At 43.7% G+C, this 19,437-nt stretch overlaps 1 protein-coding gene across 1 annotated transcript; it reads right to left on the bottom strand.

Moving 5' to 3' along the window:
• Positions 1-1,646: 1,646 nt before the first annotated feature.
• On the bottom strand, positions 1,647-19,234 carry slc7a5 (solute carrier family 7 member 5). The gene is made up of 10 exons (XM_069172714.1): positions 18,370-19,234; positions 16,381-16,506; positions 8,286-8,391; positions 7,530-7,574; positions 7,303-7,426; positions 6,955-7,058; positions 6,658-6,754; positions 5,369-5,518; positions 3,866-4,043; positions 1,647-3,530 (listed from the first exon to the last, which is right to left on the bottom strand). The coding sequence occupies exons 1-10, from the start codon at positions 18,959-18,961 to the stop codon at positions 3,475-3,477; spliced, it is 1,578 nt and encodes a 525-aa protein (XP_069028815.1). The 5' UTR covers positions 18,962-19,234; the 3' UTR covers positions 1,647-3,474.
• Positions 19,235-19,437: the final 203 nt, after the last annotated feature.

Genomic DNA, 19,437 nt, shown 5'->3' with positions numbered 1-19,437 from the left:
GCAGAAGTAATGTTGCCATGGCAACCACCAGCTCATCACCATCTTTCATCGCTCCAGCGTTCCTATTGGCCGGGCAAACACGAGCGCACATCAACAGTTGTAATGCTGCTTTTTATCTACTCAAACTACGTCACTTATATTTTAACACAACCTTCTTATTTGATGTTTTTGTTGACGTTAATTTCATCTTTCAGGTTTAATCTTCCTTCATCTGAAGCTCAACTGTGGTTCAAATCTCATCTCTGTCAACTTAGTCTTGTTATAAATAAATAAATATATGTGAGTATAAATATATATATATATATAAATATATATACATATATTCTCCCTGTGAGTTTTGAATCTGGTAAACGCCACGCTAGGAGGTGTGATGTCCTTCCCAAACCCGAGTTTCCGAAGGTAAAAGAAACAACTCGAGAGTCGTTCCTCTGTTTGGTCTGAAAGCGTCCGAGTGTTCCCATCACAATGACTGCAGCTGCAACAAAGCAGCCGGCCCCCCCCCCCCTCCCCAAAAAGGCTTTAAGACTCCCACATCCATTCAACTGTAGCCTACAACCCCGGGAACAGAAGTAGGAAGCAGGAATTTGCGGCTACTTGAAAAAAAAAAAAAACGTTTGATGGGACGCTCGGAGAACTTTGAGCGTCGGCACTTTTTTTTCTTTCTGCGAGGCTTGAAAAGAAGCACTCGGTCGGATGTTCACGTCGAGCAGCGCGAGCGAAGGAACAAATCTTCGCTTCACTCTGAAGGATTTCTCTTCTGCATCGACAGCCGAATGAGGCAAAACCAGAAAAGTTGGAAGAGCTGCAGCTGAATACCGAGACGAAGGCACCGAGCGGGTCACGACCGGACTTGGTCTGAATTTGAACCGCAGATAAACAACGCAACCTGAAAGCTTTTCAAAATGAACACGGATCCTAAAAATGTCTTCAAAAAAAAAAAAAAGGTTCACGGCCGAGCTGGGTTCAGACTCGCAGCCCGTTTTATTATTTTTCTTGCGGCTAACTTAAAATTAATACGTATTCAACAATCGCTGCGTATATTTGGAGCCTTTGAAGCCTTCGTTTGTAAACGCTGTCAAATTAAGGACGAGTTGGAACCGAATATTCACCGTCATCTTCCTCAATCCTGCGTTATATTTTTTTAGTCCACATGGGGGCACTACAAACACAACAATAACACGTCGGCAAACATTTGCCTATTTTAAACACCCAGCAAACGTAACGATGTACTTTTCAGCTTTGTTTTGGTCTTTAACTGCTAAATGCTCCACTTCGTTCCATCACATCCAACGTTGTCTTCGCAGCTCTACGTTTATCAGAACTTTTTCACTGAACTCAAAAAGCTTTTTTCTTGGTCGCTGAGCGAGGTGAGGATGAACCAAAACAAGGAGCTGAAAGACCATAAAGAGCTCTGTGGAGTTAAAGGGAGCAGCAGAGTCGATAATGAACTGCGGACTCGACGACTTTCACATTGTTTTCACGGCATTTCATCCACCGTTCATATAAAATATCGATTAGAGCGGCTTTATCCACGAAAAAAACTAATTTTAAATTAGATGATAAATAATAAGAGATTAAATAATAAGAACAAAAAAATCAAGAAATAACATGAAACTATCAAAAACAAACACAAGAGAACACAAGAGTGGAAAAAAAAAACCTCAAAATTTATTTGAAAAGTACTTTTCACAAATTGCGCTGTAAACAAATTAGAGGAACTAAAATAACAATAAAACATCAAACGTTCCTAAAAATAAATAAATAAACTTTTCTACGGTTCTATCCGTGTTAGTTTCCCACCGGCTCTGCGATGGCTGAAGTGTTAGAAAGGTTCTACCCCTAATAAAAACAAAAACAACAACAACAACAACAACAACAACGTACACATTAACCCCTCCGGCGTCCGCCGTGCTCACGCTGTCTCCACGGAGACGGCGCCGCCACGGTAGCGTGTACTTTTGGTCCATCGTTGCCAGGAGGGGTGTGTGTGTGTGTGTGTGTGTGGGGGGGGGGGGGGGGGGGGGTGTTGACATTAGTAATACATCACAAACCTTGATTGTTGTTGTCGTAACTTTCGCAGTGTAAATGAGAAATGAAAAACCAACGGTTCGTAATGTGATCTGAGAAGGTTCTCCTTGTGTACTTCAACCCCCCCACCACCCCCCCCCCCCCCCACCTTAAAAACAAAACAGAAGAACAACAAAAGCATGTGATCCTCTTTTGACCTTTCACCCCTCAAACATCCCAAAAACACACGGAAACACAGCGGAGAATGTAACGGAGGTGTCGAACAGTGACAAAAGTGTACGTAGTAAATAATACGGAGGAAGTGTGTGTGTCCCAGAACTAACTCCCCCCCTCCCCCCCCCCCCACACACAAACTTCAGAACAAACATCCACAACGCAAAACAAACAAAACAAACAAAACAAAAGTGTGCGCTACAGTCGGCTTCATCAGTCTGAAACACTCTCTGTGCTGCAGCGACGTCGGGGGCTCGTTGTGTGGCGAGATATTGATCCTGACATCGCCGACCCCGAAACACGATTTTGTTCCACTTTTGGACTGAAAATACTGTTTCCCATCTCGGAGATTGAAAAAGAAAAGACTCGAAACCCTGCGAGGCGACTTCAGTAGGCGGCACATAATACGCTCGTTTGCTTCCACAAAAGCAAAAAAAAATTTTTTTGTTTTTTTCTGGCTCTTCTAGTTAAGCAAAGTTGGCTCAGTTTACCGAGCTGCTGTGAAGTCAAACACGGCAGCAAGACTATGTGTGATGGAATATATATATATATATATATATATATATATATATATATATAAAACAAAGAAATCTGACTGACCCGAATCCTCGAATCTTCACGAACGTGTGACGTCGTTAATCCCGCTTTGCGACGCCTCTGATTTATTGAAACAGCGGGTTTTTTAAGACTGCGGTCGCACGTCGTCGGCTGTTTCGACCTCGTTTTTGCCACGTAAGGCACAACTTGCTACAAAATACAGCAGGTTTTCTGACGAGAGGATGTTTCACATGAACGTATTCACGTGAAAATTGTGTTTAAACAACTCATTAAAATGCATTGTAGAAACAAAAAACGGAAAAAAAACAACAACAACAACAACAACAATGCAATAACTACAAATGGTAGAGACTAAAACAAAATAGTCAAATAATGTCAGTAACATGAGAAACAACAGGAAAAACTGGTTAAAGAGCTTCAGACGCCTTCATCAGGTCCATATCAGCACCCTGCAGACAGGGGGTGTGTGTGTGTGTGTGTGTGTGTGTGTGTGTGTGTGTGTGTGTGTGTGTGTGTGTGTGTGTGTGTGTGTGTGTGTGTGTAGGGGAGAGAGAGAGAGAGAGGGTGAAAGTGGGTTAACGGAGGTCAAGCTTCATCGGGTGTGATGTCAGAGCCCAGAGATCGCTGTCGGTGCAATTTGATTGGCCACTGGCTGAAGTGAGTGGGCGGGGCCTTCTAGCACCTCTGAGGCACGACCTCCATCACCTTCTGACACCAGACCGTGGTGGAGACTGTCAAAACACACGAGAGAGAGAGAGAGAGAGAGAGAGAGTCGTGTTTACAACATTTAAATGAACTTCAAGAAAATACTCCAAAAGAAACGAGTGAATTAAAGCCGGTTTCCATCCGCTATGGTTTCAAATACTTGGGGGACAAAATCTGTCTATACAAGTGGACGTAGCTTCATGAAGGCCGACAAGGAAGCGACTTAAACTGCAATACCACCGACGGCCACTGGAGGTAGGCTACCGAAACAAAACAACAAAAAAACTCCGGCTCCATAGACTCCCATTCAAACTTCTCTCATTAAATATTTGTCTTTTGTTTTTTTTCGTGATGTACTCACAGATTCCACGCAGCATCCACTTGGGTTTGTTCTTCCAGTACACGCCGACGTAGTAGACGGGCAGTCCGGTGGCGATGATGCCGAAGCCGATGGCGCACTCGATGGGGGTCTTCCAGATGGAGACGACGATGAGGAAGAGGCAGGCCAGCACGAAGCTCACCGGCAGCAGGATGTTCACCTGCAGGGGGGAGGAAGAAGAAGAGTGAGTGAAGAGCTCCTCAGCGCCCCCTTCAGGAAAGGAGTGGGATGAGCTGCTTTTAACCTTCATGCCACTAACTTTTCTGTTTGCAGATACCGAGAGCAAAGAGGGAACCAAAAACAGAGAAGTTATCGAGCAGATATCTACCGGATATATATAGATATCTCAGAGCAGAGCGCAGATGAATGCTGCTGATGCTCTTTAATAAATTAATAAACCTAAGTGTGATTCTCCAGTGCAGCTCTGTTGAGCAGCAGGAATGTGACTGACAAAGAAAAGAAAAGGAGAGAGAGAGAGAAGTAGAGTGGGAGAGTGAATGAGAGAGAGAGAGAGAGAGAGAGAGAGGTCAGCACAGAGACAGAGCCACCACTGTCTCACACACACACACACACACACACACACACACACACACACACACACACACACACACACACACACACACACACACACACACACACACGGACCAACAAATCTATCTTCCCTGTTTCAAAAGTGTAAAGATTGACACGACTTTCTTTTTTTTTTTTTTTTTTTACTTGATTTTCCTCTCCTAGAAAAACAGGACTAAACAAATCCAAGTCCCCACAACGTAAGGACTACAAGTACACACACACACACACACACACACACACACACACACACACACACACACACCGACAGCAGCTGACAAGCATCCAGCTCCTCTTCTGTCCTTTAATCAGCGATCAGTCTCTTTTCATCTGAATGGATCTTTGTTTGGCCGGCAGACCGGCAACGTTTTTCTTGTCTGCCGAAGCGAACCGGAGTCAGCGGTGACAAAAAAAACAAAAAAAAGTCCAAGTCCGTCCTCCATAGTTCGCTCTCCTTCCTCTTTCACGTCGTTATTCCTTCTCGCGGTTTCAGGACTTAAAAGTAGCTCAAACGAACGGAGACGCGAACGTCGATCCTGTTCTTTGAAAGATGTTTGGTCTTTTTTTTTTTTTTTTACGTTAAACATTAAGGCCTTTCAGCTTCCATGCACTTTAGAGGGGGGAGAGTGTCACCCAGGTTATTTTCACTTGAGAGCTCCAATTAACAGACGTCCCCTAAATGCCTCACATGCGGGCTGGACAATTAAAACAATAAGTGACACACACACACACACACACACACACACACACACACACACACACACACACACACACAGAAGAAGCCTCCTGTTATAGCAGCTGTCTCATATTGCTTATTTTATATTTGAACTGTATTTGTGTTTAATTTTATGCATTTTATCTTGTTTTATTCTGCACCTCATTTCTTTCCTGTGTGTGACGGGACGTCCGACTCACCTTGATCGGCCGCTCCAGCTCGGGCTTCTTATAACGGAGCCACATCATGCCGACGATCGCCAAGGCGATGCAGAGCCAGTTGAAGAAGCTGAAGAAGTTGATGACGGAGAAGATGTCGTTGGAGAAGGCGTAGAGCAGCGTCATCAGACACTGGAGGGAAGAAACACAGAAACACACACAGATCACCTGTCTGACGTTCATCATTGACGACGTCAGGTCATGTTCATGATTTCATGTTTATTTATTCAGGAGGAGAAGAAGAAGAAGAAGAAGAAGAAGAAGAAGAAGAAGAAGAACAAGAACAAGAACAAGAAGAAGAAGAAGAACAAGAACAAGAACAAGAAGAAGAAGAAGAACAAGAAAAAGATGAAGAAGAACAAGAACAAGAACAAGAAAAAGATGAAGAAGAAGAAGAAGAAGAACAAGAAGAAGAACAAGAAAAAGAAGAAGATGATGAAGAAGAAGAACAAGAAGAAGAACAAGAAGAAGAAGAACAAGAACAAGAAAAAGATGAAGAAGAAGAACAAGAAGAAGATGAAGAAGAAGAACAAGAACAAGAAAAAGATGAAGAAGAAGAAGAACAAGAAGAAGATGAAGAACAAGAACAAGAACAAGAAAAAGATGAAGAAGAAGAAGAACAAGAAGAAGATGAAGAAGAAGAAGAACAAGAAGAAGATGAAGATGAAAATAAGATGACAAATGAAAAGATGGCGATTATTAAGATGACGAAGATGACAATGAAGAAAATAACGATGAAGATGATGATGAAGACAATAACGATGAAGACGAAGATGAAGCAGAAGATGATGATGAAGATGACGATGAAGAAGAAGATGGCGATGAAGATGGCGAAAAGATGACAATGAAGAAAATAATGAAAAAGATGACGATGAAGACAATAACGATGAAGACGAAGATGACAATGAAGCAGAAGAAGATGACGATGAAGAAGATGGCGATGAAGAAGAAGACGATGTAGAAGATGACGATGAAGAAAAGAAGATAACGATGAAGAGGAAGATAATGAAGAAGAACAAGAAAAAGATGACGATGATGAAGAAGATGGGGATGAAGGATAAAAAAAAAGTGGCAATCCAAAGAAAAACAAACAACATCTCAAGTGAAATAGAAAATAAAAAAAATTAAAACAGCTGCAATGACTGCTTATCGCCACAGGTGTCGCCAAAGAGAACAACAACAACGACAAAAACCAAGATCTCTGCGATTCTAATTTGAATTCATTATCATTTTATATACGATTAGAAAAAAAAAAAAAAAGGAGCACGTACGGTGAATATGAGCGAGGGGAGCGGCGTCAGCAGCGTCGGGTGGATCATGGACAGCAGACTGGGCAGGTGACCCTCCCGGGAGCCCACGAAGAACAACCTGACACATCAACACCTCATTATTAATAATAATGATAATAATAATAATAATAATAATAATAATAACAATAATAATAATAATATTGAGACGAGATTCTGGGTGTTTATGGAGGTGCTTCCTTGTGTGTGTGTGTGTGTGTGTGTGTGTGTGTGTGTGTGTGTGTGTGTGTGTGTGTGTGTGTGTGTGTGTGTGTGTGTTACCTGGATGACGTGAACAGCGAGCCGTTGACCGATCCGAAGCAGGACAGACCTACAAACACGGGGATGATCCACGCCATGGGACCCAGGTGGACGTTACCGAAGTCCTGCAGGACACGCACACGCACACGCACACGCACACACACACACACACACACGCACACGCACACGCACACACAAAACACAAAACACAGAAAGTTGCATAAAATTACACTCAAGTACGCCAACGTTTATGGTCGGGAAACAAACGTTGAATTTCAATCCTTCAGTCGCCGTGCCAACGGAAAGTTAAAGTTGGGTTGATGGTAAACTGTTTATTTCATTTGATTTTATACAAAAGTGCGCGCTCACCACGGCGACGGCCTCCGAGCTGAGCATCTGGTCGGGCGACAGCGTGGTGAAATACGCCAGGTTGGTGAGAACGTAGACGGCCGTCACGATGGGCAGAGAGATGATGATCGCTAGAGGAAGGTTTCTGAAGGGGGGGGGGGGAAACAATGGCCGCCTGTCAATCAACCTTCTGTAAAAACACGCAGTACTTTAAACATATGGCAGTTTTTAAAAGGGTTTGAACTCACTTGTAGGGTTCGATCATCTCCTCCGTAACGAAATTCAAGTAGTTCCTGGAAGAGGCCAAAAAAAAATCCGATCCGGTTACAGAATAAAAACAGATGTTTTATCTTCCTACCAGATTTCTTTTAAATATTCCTCGTGTCCCACAACATGTCCGGTTACAGCGCCTCCTCTTCTTTTTAAAAGAAAACTAAAGTCCTGTCTTTCAAATTTGGCTTTCTAGTGATGTTTATCATCCCGATATGAAACTGTAAATTATTGTTTCCATCCCTGGTGTTTTTTTTTTTTTTTCCTGAGTTTTATTTATTTGATTCTTAAAATCGTGGTTTTATTGTTGCGGTTTTAAATCCTTAATTTTGATTTAACTTAGTTTTACCTTATTCATTTTTTTTTAACTTACTGTTCTGTTTGTAAGATTTTTTTTAATTTTTTTATGTTGCTCTGATGTGAAGCACTTTTGGGGCTCGTATTAAAAGGTATTAAATATTGTATTATCGGTCTGTATATGTCCAAGAATTTAAAAAAAAAACTAAAAAAAACTCAGAACAAAGAGGAATCTTTTTGACCCGATATCAGACTATTGTCGACAAAGAAAGACGTTCTTTGCATTTTTAGAGCGAAATAAAAGGAGTTAAACGACTATTTCAATTTCAGCGGAAACTTGCGGAAGATGATGTCACGCTACTAATTTACACCAAAGCGTGATCCATTTCCATCCATTTTGATTGAGGGACTCTGGTTGGTCCTGATGTTGAACTCACCAGCCACCGTAGGCGAACAGGCCGCTGTAGAGCGCCAGGCCGAGGCTGCCGAACTCATACTTGGAGCCCTTGAAGGAATTCTCCGGGAGAAGTCCGTCCGTGCCGCCTGGAGGAGGAGAAGAAGAAGAAATGGATAAAAAGAGACAAATAAATAAATAAATACGCATCCAACCTGCCAGACAATAAATGAAACAACACAGAAAACAACAACAACAACAACAACAAAAAAGCCCACAGAGGGAAAGACGAATATTCCTCCTTAAATCCATCTTGGTATGCGGATCAGTGCCGGTCTGGAGAATCGCTGGAGTTAAGACGGTCAATAATAAGAAACGCAGACCGACCCGAGGCATCGAGAGAGAAAAAGTCTTCATTAAAGGATCTTTACAGTTTGTTTTTTAATATAACCTCATATTTTCTGTTCACGTGGAATCTGTTTGAGGAGACGCAACAAGACAGCGAGCAAACGGTGTAAAAATGAAGCACGAACTTTCCAGAAAAATGTTTTTGTTTTGTTTTGTTTTTACATGAATTAATTTAAACGTTTGTTTTTTTGGGAAAAAGCTTCAGGGAGCTCGAGCTCGACCCTCGAGCGTGACGTCACGTTAAAATAAACCGGAAATTTATCCTTTAATTTATTCTTTAAGTAGCTGTACCTGACTTTTTATTTTTAATCTGCTTAAAGGTCCCATGTCTAAATTAAAACAGGTCTAAGCACTGTATGAACATAAAGTGTCAAAAGGCCGTGTGGGACTCCCATAAGTTTGTGATGTCACAAACTCAACACTCGCGTCAATCAGAAGAGAGTCAGCCAATCAGAAGAGACGTCTTAAAGAAACCGACAGGCTGCTGTTGGTAGAGCTCCAAAGAAAAGCTTCAAAAAATAAATAAAATAGATGTAAAACAATATTTGTTTCGGTGCTTAAAACCACTAAAATATCTTCTTATGCATATCAACACCGTCATGAAGCTTTAAAGTTTTATTCATTGGAAAAGGAAAACGTTTCAAGAGACTTTGAATGCCTTTAAATGGCCGTGACATTATTTCACCAACACTGTTTTCTGAAATGCTTTTTGACCCCTCGGGGCCTCCGTACGTAACGAAGTCGAAAGGGAAGTTTGCAGGATGATTTTACAAACTACAAAACAACAGTAGCACTTCTACACTTCTAATTTCACAGATTAACAGTTTTCAAGACGCTAATAAATCTTTAAAGTCGCACTTGTTATGATGCAGACTTTTGCTATTTGGTCATTGAGCGATTTCGTTCCCGCGGTGTGAAGAAGTCCGAAAGGAGGTTGAAAGGTACGCCGACGTCGGTGGAGGAGGACGGAGAATACTCGGGACTGTTTTGCGAGGATTTACGGGACCGGCTTCTCCTCCGACCACCGGGTTTTTCTGCCGGTTTTTGTGGATCTGTTCAACATTCCTGCTCCCGGCGACGTGCACGCACATTCTCAGACACGGCGACGGTTGCTAAACCAACATCCCCGGGCTCTGTTGGTACTGGGAGGGTTTTAGCAATAAGCCGCCGTGCAGTGTGGGAAAAAAAAAAAAAAAAAAAACAGATTACTTGGCTGTCTGTCTGCCCGGACCGTCTCACGTGTTCATACCTACGACCAGACAGATGGGTTTGTCCTGCGTGGTCTACGTACCGGCCTGGCGGGGGTGCTGTGCCGGGTCCGGGTTTTTAAATCTCTTGTTGTTTTTGGAGCCGACCTCTACTGGCCCTCGGTGGTACTGCAGCTTAAAACACTTCCACATCGGCCTCATTTCTCAGACCCGGAAGCTACTTTTATTTACAGTCTATAACCTCAACTCCAGATGTTTTTACCGTACAACATTTATTTGACAGTTGTGGTTGAACCCCGTTGAATTTATCCGGTTCTTATGGATTAATCAACCAACGATAAACTGATAATTAAATATACGACACGGCAACACTGACACGTGTCTTTCTGCGACCAAACCAAGCGGCAAACCAACAACGACTTCGGATGTTGTCCGTCGCCATCCTGCTATTTCGAAATCAAAACCATGAATACAAAATCATGAATCTGCAAATTAAAGACTTAATTTAAAAATACATGGCATGGTGTGTGTTGTGTGAATAAGGGTTAGCTGAGATGGTAAACTGTATATCAATCCACTGGTTATTCTCCAGGTCAGGAAAATGTGCTTTACTGAAGAATATCTGCGAAAAGGATGGTGCTGCTTTTTTTTTTTTTTTAAAAACTTATTTTTTTTTAAACCAGTTGAGAAACCACACATCCCAATAAAACGTGACCTCATTCCACCTCCGGCCTTATTTGCCCTCGTCTTTGCTCGTCAAATATCCTGTTCCTCCTGCAGCTTCGGTGAAGACTTCACCTACACATTCAGGTGAAGTCTGACTCATCAATGACTCATCAGTTCCTTTATTCTCAGATGGGAGGTTTCTGCATTGAGGGAGAATTTGTTGTAGCATTCAGTCGACGTGTGTGTGCAGGTTTAACATTGCTCTACTGGCATCGCAGGTGTAGTTAAGTGTAATTTAGTCTTCTGTTACATTAATTGACACACATGTTGTCAATAACCTGTTCCTGACTTGTTCAGGCAGGGCAGTAGTCCACGTTACCGTTGAGTGGATATCAAAAGTGAACGTAGCTTTTCTGGGTCTGAAAAATTAGGCCAATAAAGTGCAATACCACTAAAGTGCAATACCACCGAGTACCACTAGAGGGTCGGCTCCAAATAGCCCCCATAGACTCATTACATTACATTACATTTCATTTAGCTGACGCTTTTATCCAAAGCGACTTACAATAAGTGCATTTCAACCATGAGGGTACAAAACCCAGAACAACAGGAATCAAGAAAATACAATTTCTTTCGAGAAAGCCAAACTACAAAGTTCTATCAGTAAGTGACATTTTAAGCTACTAAAGTTCTACTGTTCAAGGTGAAGTCTGAAGAGGTGTGTTTTTAGTTTGTGGTGGAAGATGTTCAGAGTTTCTGCTGTCCTGATGTCGGTGGGGAGCTCATTCCACCATTTAGGAGCCAGGACAGCAAACAGTCGGGATTTTGTTGAGTGTTTAGCTCAGTGAGGAGCAACAAGCCGATTGGTAGAAGCAGAGCGGAGTGAACGGGCTGGGATGTAAGGTTGGACCATGTCCTGGATGTAGAGGAGGAGGAGGAGGAGGAGGAGGAGGAGGAGAAGGAGGAGGAGAAGGAGCGGAGTAGTGTGAGTGAATTTAGGAGGTTAAAGACCAGTCGAGCTGCGGCATTCTGGATGAGCTGCAGAGGTTGGATGGTACTAACAGGTAGACCTGCCAGGAGGGAGTTACAGTAGTCTAGGCGTGAGATGACCAGAACCTGGACCAGAGCCTGGACCAAAACCTGGACCAGAACCTGGACCAGAACCTGGACCAGAACCTGGACCAGAACCTGCACCGCCTTCTGAGTGAGAAGAGGACGTATTCTCCTGATGTTGTGCAGCATGTATCTACAGGAACGTGTTGTTGCAGTGATGTTGGCAGTAAGAGAGAGTTGACTGTCGAGTGTCACCGAGGTTTTTAGCAGTCAGGGTCGGGATAACAGAGTTGTTGAAGGTAGTAGTCAGGTCAAGGGTGGGAGAGTCTTTCCTTGGAAGGAGGAGCAGTTCAGTCTTGTGGAGGTTGATTTTCAGGTGGTGTGAGGACATCCACTGAGAGATGTCAGTCAGACAGGCAGAGATTCATGCTGCTACCTGTGTTTCAGATCAGGGAAAAGAGAGGATTAGTTGGGTGTCATCAGCATAGCTGTGGTAGGAAAAGACATGCGAGTGAATGACAGAGCCGAGAAAGTCGGTGTAGAGAGAGAAGAGGAGGGGACCCAGGACGGAGCCTTGAGGGACACCAGTAGTGAGAGGACAAGGTTCAGACATAGATCCTCACCAAGTTACCCGGTAGGTGAGGTCGTTGAGGTAGGACGAGAACAGGGAGAGAACTTCCATTCAACTTCTCATGAAATACAAAGTCAATAACTTTGTTTCGGTGTTGTTAGCTAAAGGCGTTCCTTCTTTTTAGTTTTCTCGAGGTCGAACTAAAAATAATCCCTCATTCATTAGAAAATAAGCTTAAAAAAAACCCTGTTTTTGAGGGGCGTGTCTGTTTGATCTGTCGGTGGTAACACAAGTGTTTCAGAGAAAAGTCTTACAGGCACTTCATTTCTTCAGGAGGAAATAAAAACGAATTCAGCTGCATCTTTATTGACTCTTTCGCACTCTCATTAACAAGAAAACACGGAACGAGCTCCTTCATTCAGCGAGATGTGTTTTGTTTCGCCGGATTAAGACCAGAATTCCTCGTGTTTGCCAGCAATGCGGAGAAACCTCTAAAGTTCACAAATATGTTTCTTTTTTTTCTTTTTTCTAACTCCACTCTTTTAAATCTGCTTTGTTTCTTCCTTCGCCTCATTACTTTCCACCACGCATCGGCTGGTCACATGACACCGGTGCCAGGCAGTGAAAGTGAGACACACACACACACACACAATGAAATATCCACACACACACACACACACACACGAGTGCACACATGCCAACATGGACTGAATAAACCGAAGTGAACTTGAAGGATTCGGCCATTAAAAGGAGTCTGACGAGGATTCAGTGAGAACATTCAGACTGAAATGAATGAAATTCTTCATCTTTTCAGAAAAGTAAAAACACTCTGAAGCGGGCGCATCGATCAGGGACTCGTGCAATGAAGTTGAAGTCGTTCTAATCGACCGTGACGTCGTCATCTTTGCTATTTTGGAGTCAGACGTGACCATATTTGGACGAGCTGGGGACGGAGCATGCAGTGAATCAGGACACAGATGCCCCGCCCACCTATAGCAGAAACCTGACTGCACCACAGGCCTGTCAATCAAACAGACACCCCCCCAAACATACCTCTTCTTCATCGAATTATTTTTTTTTCCCCAGATGAACCAACAGAAAATGAAATCAGAAAGAATGACTTTGTATTTCATGAGAGAAATTGAATGGGAGTCTATGGAGCTTTTTGGAGCTGACCCTCTGGTGGTACTCGGTGGTATTGCAGTTTTAAAGCACTTCGGAAACAATCATAAAAGCAGCGTAAACTGCTAACTACAAATTTTAAAAAAATTAAACGGGTCATAATTCTCAAAAAGTCATAAAAAAAAATCACAGTTGATGCAATGATCGTATCGGTGTCATTTCTCTTGTTTTTACCGGCGACTTAAAGTAATGCGCTTCTACCGCCAGAAGGTGGCGGTGATTCACCTTCAACCGCTAACAGACAACAAGATGTGCTTAGGAAGATGAAGACGAGAGAAGGAGGGAGGGCGACGCTGTTGTTACAGATGGAGAGTGACGGGATGAAGGTTGAGGGAGCGGGAGCCTTACTGGAGCTAATCAGATTACACTGCTCTTTAATCTGAGACACCGGCAGGCTCTGACCTTATGAGGCTCCGAGCTCCGCGAACACACACACACACACACACACACACACACACACACACACACACACACACACACACACACACACACGGATACTCGCTGACATCCTTAACCCTCAAACGGACCTTTCAAGGTTGGATAACCGATGCAGAAGCGTCCTAAATATGATGCTTTACAGGTTTTCCAGTGTGTCTGGATTTAATACGTCCCAGTATGTTAAACGTAAAAGTACCAGGATGTTCCTACTACCCCCGCTCGTATTTTTGCCGTATGCAGGCCAAGCGTGCTGCTCTGGCTGTTCTGACCCACAATCCTTTGCGCGGCGGACGATAGGTTCACATCGGCCGAGTCGACGAGGCAGTCGGTGGCGCTGAAGCTCCGCCCACAAAAAGGGAGAAGAAGAAGAAGAAGAAGAAGAAGAAGAAGAAGAAGAAGAAGAAGAAGAAGAAGAAGAAGAAAGCGTACTCGGTCCAAATCACGTCCTTTTTCTTTTTATGATGAAATAGCATGTTTACATACTACCTGCAAACAGTTCGTACTTTTTAAGGGTGAAATTTTAACGCAAACATTATAAAAAAAACATTTCTGAGTCAATTCAAAACTACATTAAAAAAATGTTTAAATAAAAAAAAAAAAAATTGTTTTATTTTTTTTCATTTTTAAATCTAGTTTGTCTGATTTTGCTCACATTTTTGGATCGGGCGGGAGGCGGGGCTTCAAAAGTCTCCGCCCACCGTCCGTTAACGCTTCAAAACTCTACTTGTAAATGTCGGGCTCTTATAAAAAATATATATATATATTTATTATGGATTATTTGCATATAAATTGAATGTAATAAAAGCTAAAGCAAGTCCCTACTTTTGTCTCTTTGCTGTTGTGATCTGAAATTCTGATTCCTTACAAACAAAACAATCTACTTCATGAAGGGAAATGTACGTAAATCACCAAAAAAAAAAAAAGACCTCAAAACTGTTTTTTTTTGTTGTTGTTTTTTTTGTTTTTTTTTACAGTTATTTGAAATTTCAGACAGTTTGGTTAATTTATCCGTTTGGTGTTCTTGTTAAAACTACGACGATAAAATGCGGAGTCAGCAAAAGTCGAACCTTCGGCTAAAAGTTCAAGTCCGGTTGTCGGGGTCGGAGAGGTCAGAGGTCATGTTTCAGCGCTCCGGATAGAAGAGGAAGAAAAAAAAACACAGCTGGAGGGAGCAGGTCAGGTTCATGTTTTAGTTTTCTTCTTCTTTTTTTATGAGCGGGAAAAAAAAAAAACCCAAAAAAAACCTCCCAGATCTAATGTACCTCTTTGTTTTCTGTTCAGACAGGAAGCAGACGGGCTTCACGCCGGCCCGTGTTAACAACGCACCTTTCAGAGAGCGAATTCGGGCCGATGGGTTCGTCCAGACGTCGCTAATGAGTGGACGTCTACGGCCAAAACGAACTCGACTGAGGAGTCATTGTGCTGTTTTTTTTTTTTTTTTTCCTCTGCCTGCGTCTCGCGGCCGTAATGAGGATGTGGTGCGATCGCATCGGATCAAAGAGATTAAAAAAGAAAAAAAAAAATTGAATGTGTGTGTGTGTGTGTGTGTGATTGAGGCCGCACCAAGAAAATTATAATTTGATTTTGTTTGTTGTTTATCAGAACAAACAAATACTAAACATTCAGTCTTCCTGCGCAGCAACTAGGAACTGGATGTCACGGAGAAATTAAATAATCAAATTCACCAACTGAAGCTCCATAAAAGAGGATAAAAAGGAGGCAGTGCCAGCAGCTCTCAGTTGAGCTAACCACTTCCTGTTTCAGCTGGTGTTTCCCGCATGTGTTACTGAATCTACTGAGTGTCCTATGCAGCTTTGCGTGTTTTTGGATTTGTATTTTACTTGCATTTGAATAAACAAAAGAGGAACACCGAATAATCATGAAAAACGCTTTTTTTACATGAATGTATGACTTTGACAGGAAACACGTTTGCAACTTGCAAAACGTCCAAATTTGTCATTTGAAAACCCAAAAGTTATGAAATAACGACTGTTTCTTTTCAGAGTTTCAAGTTTTGAATCGTTTCCTGTCGAGGTGGATTCCTCAAACTAACGGTGATGTGACTTGGACGCAACTTCAAAGAGCTTCTTTTATTCATCTAAAAGTCTTTGACAAAAACAAAAACCATAATGCTCGTCTTTTCATGTTAACATCAGCCTGGCGTGTGAATTTATGGATTTAACCCGGTGTGAACGAGAACACACTTTCACCGCTTGAATACCAACAACCCTCCGGTTTGCAGTCGTTCGTCCAAGTGGGCATCGACCTCGGTTTAATTTGAACCAATCAGCACGCGCCGAAACTCGACACCTCCCATCAAAGTGTGTTTTTTTTCCTGAGTACAGCATATTTATTAAAATTGTTTTAATTCTTGACCAGGTGCTCAGCGTCTACCGATTTTATTTTATTTTTTATTTTTATTTTTTTTTACCGGTCAACAAGAAATTAAAAATATCGCCGCTCCGCTCGTCACCAGCCGTCCAATCACAGTGAAGGAAAGGGGGCGGGACAAACGCAGGTTAACCAGCGACACCGCTCGCCGATTGGTCCGCCCCTCCAGAGCGGCCGTGCGACACACACACACACTGAGTGAGTTAGTCTATCTGCGGTACCTTGGCCGATCTTGATGAAGCCGATGATGATGATGAGCCCGAGCGCCAGCAGCTTGGCGGCGGCGAAGAAGTCCTGCACTCTGGTGGCCGCCTTCACGCTGTAGCAGTTCACGAAGGTCAGCAGCACTGTGGAGACGGAGGCAAGAGAGAGGCGGGCACTTTAAGAAGGAGCATTCGTTTCTACCGCAGATGTTTTTTTTTTTTTAATGTTTAAAATAATCAAACACTTTTTTTTTTTTTTTTTTTTAACGTTTTGGAGCTTCTGGTTCTCGACTTTTTTTGTAAAGTCACATTGTGGATTAGAAAGTTTATTTCTTCGTCCCGTCCTCCCCGAAAACATTAAAAAAAAAATTGTACAAAACTTTTTTTAAACGCTCATACGCAGTGCCGGTCCTGCACACGCACACACACACACACGCACACGCACACACACACACACACACACACACACACACACACACACACACACTAGAATCGCTGAAGTGGCCATTAAAACCCGGGACCCCATTAAAAGTGATTAACTAAAGCAGCAGGTTCTTGCAAAGCTCCTAAATCAGGTCGGCGCCACAACAGAAAAGACGAGACGGCACAATGAGGCTCTGTGTTCGAAAAGGACAAAGAGAGAGAGTACAGTAAGAAGGGCTGGACACACACACACACACACACACACACACACACACAAGTGGCTAATGCTTGGGCAATTAAAAGGCGTGCCGTGTGCATAAACTTAATCGAAGGGACACACGCTGATCTGAATCGCACAAATTCCCACAGAAGCAGGTCAGATGCAACAAAGAGCTGCACCGAAATAGACTTAATGGTCTGTGTGTGTGTGTGTGTGTGTGTGTGTGTGTGTGTGTGTGTGTGTGTGTGTGTGTGTGTGGGGAGCTGGCTCGGAGGTCCATAGCGACCCTGACTACCCCAACACAGGCATGCACGCACACACACACACACACACAGATAACTGAGCCTCACACCGCACAGCTCTGTCATGTGGTCTCAGTCAGGATTTAGCCTCCAGTCATCCTGAAGATTAGCCACCAGAGTTGGTAGCCGCCGCACACACACACACACACACACACACACACACACACACACACACACACACACACACACACACACACACACACAGCGTCATGTGAAATCATGTATTAAAGCAGAGTTGAAGATATGTGTGTTTGTGTGTGTGTGTGGGGGGGGGGGGGCTTGTATGTCAGATGCAACATGTATGAAGTTAATCTGGTTAAAACTCCAAAACAAAGTGCAGAAAAGAAAAGAAAAGACAAAAACGCGTGTTTTTGAAAATCATTCAAATTGATCGTATTTTAAGGTGAATATCGAATATGCGGCAAAAATTAACAGTAAAAACTAAAAAAACATGCAAATTCTTAAATTTATAACTAAGGATCAAATATCACAAATGTAACAGTTGAACTCGTCTAATTAAGTTCATTTGAATGTATTAAAATATTTATATTTAGTAATATTATGGATTTTATATGCTTTCAAATTCAGAATAAATGTGCTAATATCGGCATGTTTTTTTTTTTTTATATTTTTTAAGTGGCAAAATTAAATAAATTATTACAACGAAGAAATTAAAAACCAAACATGTTCACTGAACATTAAACAGCTGATGTAATATTGCTGCATTTTTCACCGCTGTCTTTAAAGCTGCGGGCGTGAATGCTTTTGTACTCGCGCGCGCGCGTGCGTGTGCGTGTGTGTGTTTGCGGCATCGCACGTGGTGCGTAAGATGTATGTTGGATACGGTGTGTATGCTCGCGCGCCCCTTCATCCCACACAGGTGTGCTCCGTTTTTCCACACAGGAAGTGAACTATTTAAACACATAGAAAAAAGAAAAAGAAAAAAGAAAAAAAAAAAAAAAAAAACAACAAAAGAAAAAACGACACCGCCTAAAGTAGTTGCATCATCCTCGGCAGGGGGAAGCGTGGCTAAGCCCGGACCGGCCTGGCTCGGGTACTCACGGATGCAGAGGCAGGCCACCACCTTGGCACCGGACTCCGGCACCGGGCACACCGGGAATATGGGCTTGAGGAGGTACGTGGCGAACACGTAGGCGACGATGTACTGGGAGGACGGCCGGATGATGAGCAGCTCGATCCAGAGTTTGAGGAAAGCCAGCAGGGGGCCGTACACCTCCAGGATGTAGGCATAGTCCCCGCCGGACTTGCTGATGGTGGTGCCCAGCTCCGCGTAGCACAGGGCTCCCACCGTGGAGAACACCCCGCACACCGCCCACACGACCAGGGACAGACCCACCGAGCCGGCCTCCCTCACCACGCCGGTCGGGGTGACGAAGATGCCCGAGCCGATGATGGTGCCCACGATGATGGCCACGCCGTTCAGCAAGGTGATGGTCCTCTTCAGGGCGACCCCGTCCTCCTCTCCCTTCCCTGCGGCGACGGCGGCGTCACTGTTGGGGCTCTTCACGTCGCCCCCCGCCGCATCGCCCCGGTCGAAGCCCCCCTTCTCCGGGGACAGCATCCTCTCCGTGACCTGCTTGTCCTCCTCCCTGTCCGCCGAAGAGTTGGAGTTCCTCTTCTTCACCACTGACATGACCGACTTGTTTCCTCTTTTTTAATTTTTATTATTATTATTATTATTATTATTATTTTCCTCTTTTCCTCAAGGCTTCGGCCCGCGTCTCCTCCCCGTCTCTCCCTCCCTCGCCCCCTCTTGTCACCGGGGTTTGATGGTCCGCCTCTCGGTGCCGTTTGAGGAGCTCTGGTGCTCGGGGCCGGGCTCAGCCACGAGGAGTCCTCTCCGTGTGTGAGCTGCTGTGAGTCAGAGCAGCGTGCCTCCTCGTATCTCTAGTCTGTCAGTGTACAAAGGAACTACGGAGATTGACATCACGACGGACCTCCTCCTCCTCCGGCCCTCCTCCAATCGCGCCTCCTAATACCCGTGTCCATTCTTGTTTATCGTCCGCCCTCTAGCGGCGGAGGTCCGGTACTACACCGCGCCCCCTCCCTACATCCGTACAGACTTCGAGGGACCAGATCTGGGACGGATACAGACTTTGTGGACACATT

Source organism: Embiotoca jacksoni, unplaced genomic scaffold, assembly GCF_022577435.1.
Source record: "Embiotoca jacksoni isolate LCO1_2020_lvr unplaced genomic scaffold, fEmbJac1.0.p SCAF_55, whole genome shotgun sequence".
In the NCBI taxonomy this organism is placed as follows: Eukaryota; Metazoa; Chordata; class Actinopteri; family Embiotocidae; genus Embiotoca; species Embiotoca jacksoni.
This window is presented reverse-complemented; position numbering and strand designations above follow the sequence as displayed.